This window comes from Silurus aristotelis (assembly GCF_946808225.1).
Source record: "Silurus aristotelis genome assembly, chromosome: 5".
NCBI lineage: Eukaryota > Metazoa > Chordata > Actinopteri > Siluriformes > Siluridae > Silurus > Silurus aristotelis.
In genome coordinates, this window is record NC_139578.1 from 15,001 (window position 1) to 17,500 (window position 2,500).

General features: G+C 45.0%; 2 protein-coding genes across 5 annotated transcripts in view; one reads left to right on the forward strand and one right to left on the reverse strand.

The window, feature by feature from the left end:
- arhgef18a (rho/rac guanine nucleotide exchange factor (GEF) 18a) overlaps window positions 1-2,500 on the reverse strand; it is a 37,758-nt gene that overhangs the window by 2,746 nt on the left and 32,512 nt on the right. For all 4 annotated transcript variants that reach the window (XM_083540908.1, XM_083540909.1, XM_083540910.1 and 1 more), the window contains 8 exons: window positions 2,285-2,410; window positions 2,067-2,184; window positions 1,454-1,696; window positions 1,100-1,182; window positions 824-1,002; window positions 629-699; window positions 367-537; window positions 54-176 (listed from right to left, as the gene is read on the reverse strand). In XM_083540908.1, coding sequence (XP_083397034.1) covers window positions 54-176; window positions 367-537; window positions 629-699; window positions 824-1,002; window positions 1,100-1,182; window positions 1,454-1,696; window positions 2,067-2,184; window positions 2,285-2,410 — 1,114 coding nt within the window. The remainder of the gene's footprint in view (window positions 1-53; window positions 177-366; window positions 538-628; window positions 700-823; window positions 1,003-1,099; window positions 1,183-1,453; window positions 1,697-2,066; window positions 2,185-2,284; window positions 2,411-2,500) is intronic.
- myadmb (myeloid associated differentiation marker b) overlaps window positions 1,258-2,500 on the forward strand; it is a 99,827-nt gene continuing 98,584 nt past the window's right edge. Inside the window, exon 1 of the mRNA XM_083540921.1 lies at window positions 1,258-1,269. The gene's annotated coding sequence lies outside the window, so the exon portion shown is untranslated. The remainder of the gene's footprint in view (window positions 1,270-2,500) is intronic.

The window sequence follows — 2,500 nt, forward strand, 5'->3', positions numbered from 1 at the left end:
AAGTGTAACTGGATACTGTGTGAGTGTGAATGATGTGTATTAATAATCCAGACTTTTGGTCATCCTGTGAAAGGCAGGTAGAGTCTGTGATCTTCTTTGTGGCTCGATGTTGCTCTCTCCAGATGGAGGAAGAAAAAACATCTCTTCACCCATCAACTGCATCTGTAAACTCTCAGCTGGAACACACACACACACACACACACACACACACACACACACACACTGTTATTCCCTTTAGAACATTGGATTAATCACTTTGGTTGATATTTTCTCCTAAATAAAATGTCTGAACTTTTCCACAGAATGTTTTTGTGTGAACGTGATCATGTGTGAAAGTGTGTGTGTGGTGTGTGTGTGTTTTAGTACCCTGTATGATGGCGTTGTTAATCAGCAGCTCCCCCTGCAGGAGCTCAGTAGCAGCGCCTCTCAGCAGCAGGTGTCTCACTGTACTCGAGTTCTCCTCTGAGATTTCAGAAAATATTTGAAGCTTCTGCCTGAGGATCTCCTCAATCTGAGAATCTTTTTCACACAGCTGGTCTACACACACACACACACACACACACACACAAAGTCTTAGACACTATACATGCTGAGTGTTTAGAAGTGTGCTGGAGGTGATTAATGTTACCATGAGCTTCTCTGAGTTTATCAGAATAAACGTCTTCATTCTCCATGAGCTCCTCCTCCACATGTGGACATCTGAAGGACAGGTGAAAGAAAGACAGGTGAGCAAATCTATAAACATATGATTATTATTATAAGTTTATTACTAAAATACTGAATAACATTTATGATGATTATTAATAATATAATGTGTCATCACGTCTCTATAGTGTCCCAGATCTGCCGTCTCCAGCTGCTTCTCTCTTCAGCTGTTGACGTTTGGAACTCGTACAGAACGGCTTTTACATCAGACGCTGAGATCAGAAACATGGCTCGGTCACTGTGAGCTGCTTCTCTCACAATCAGCTTTTGCAGAGGAAGAACAGCAGGCTTCCCATCCTAACACACACACACACACCATAAACACATCAGAAAGTGCAGAAGTGTATGTGTGTGTGTGTGTGTGTGTGTGTGTGTGTGTGTGTGTGTGTCTTACCAGAGAAGCAAATATGTGTTTCTGATCTTTCTCCTGCAGCAGCAGCAGATAATCAGGCAGTAGAACCATGAGGACGTCCACCGCTGCAACACACACACACACACACACACACACACACACACACACACACACACACACACACACACACACACACACACACACACACTCAGTCATTATCAGTTCACACACGCACACATGCTGATAGGCCAGCAGGGGGCAGCATGAGATGAGGGCAGTGTCAGCCAGGAGGCAGCATGCTGATCTCAGGAACATAAGGATCTGATCTCTATTCTGGATGTATATATTTTGCAGTATCCCTGAGTTCTAAGAGATCAGACATGGTTATTCTCCTACCTTTGGACCTGTTTTGAGGTCTCCAGGTCAGCACTCCCTCTCTCAGCAGCCTCCTGTTGTTCCGTAGCAGGTCGTCTTTGCGGAAGATCTTTCCGTTGTTCATCGTGCTGTAGGACTTGGGATCGAAGTGAGCGGCAATTTCCCGCAGCTGCTCGAACTGATGGACCTGCATGTCCACGGTGAAGATGGTGTCCTTAATGCACTCCAGAGCGTTTAGCAGATCCTGGTGCTCCGGAGTCCCCGCTACACACATGAACCAGTACAGGTGTTCTGATTAGTGTGGGATCTGAGATTACACACCTCACCAGATTATTATCTACTACCTCTTGCAACATGTGGAGGCAGCAAAGTGTGTAACCTTCTCTATTCTGATTACAGTGTGGGATAACGGTATTGAGTATTACGCCGTCGAGGATTATGGTTTGGAGGATTACGGCGTCGAGGATTACAAAGCTCTGGATAAATGATCTGTTGATTATTTACGTATTGACAGTATTAGCTAGATGGTAGTGTGTAGATCTTACTGTGTGATGACAAGTGATGGTGTAACAGTGTAATAATAACCATTCCTAGGAAGGAGACCAGAAGAACAGAAGGTAATGGGATTCTTCACCTTCAGTATTTTTGATGATGCGCTCCACCAGGACGGGGTACTTGGTGATGCGTTGTGTGATGAGCAGAATCCCCTCAGGAATTCCCAGCCTCCTCACGATAGACAACTGACCGATTCTCTACACACACACACACACACGTTACTGTGTGTCCTACAACAGGAGGTGGAGATAAAAGCAGGTCATGAATATTAATGAGCTGAAATTGCACGTCACTCACTCGGATCAGACTCTGAAACTTCTTATTGTTCTGCAGCTGGTCTTTGTAGAAATTCACCGCCTCTGTGTGATGACTGCAGAAAACCCCATAACTGTCCTGCAGCCTGCTTCTGAGATCACCTGAAAACTTTACACAGAGAGAGACAGAGACAGAGACAGAGAGAGAGAGACAAAGAGACAGAGAGAGACAAAGGGACAGAGACAGAGAGAGAGACAG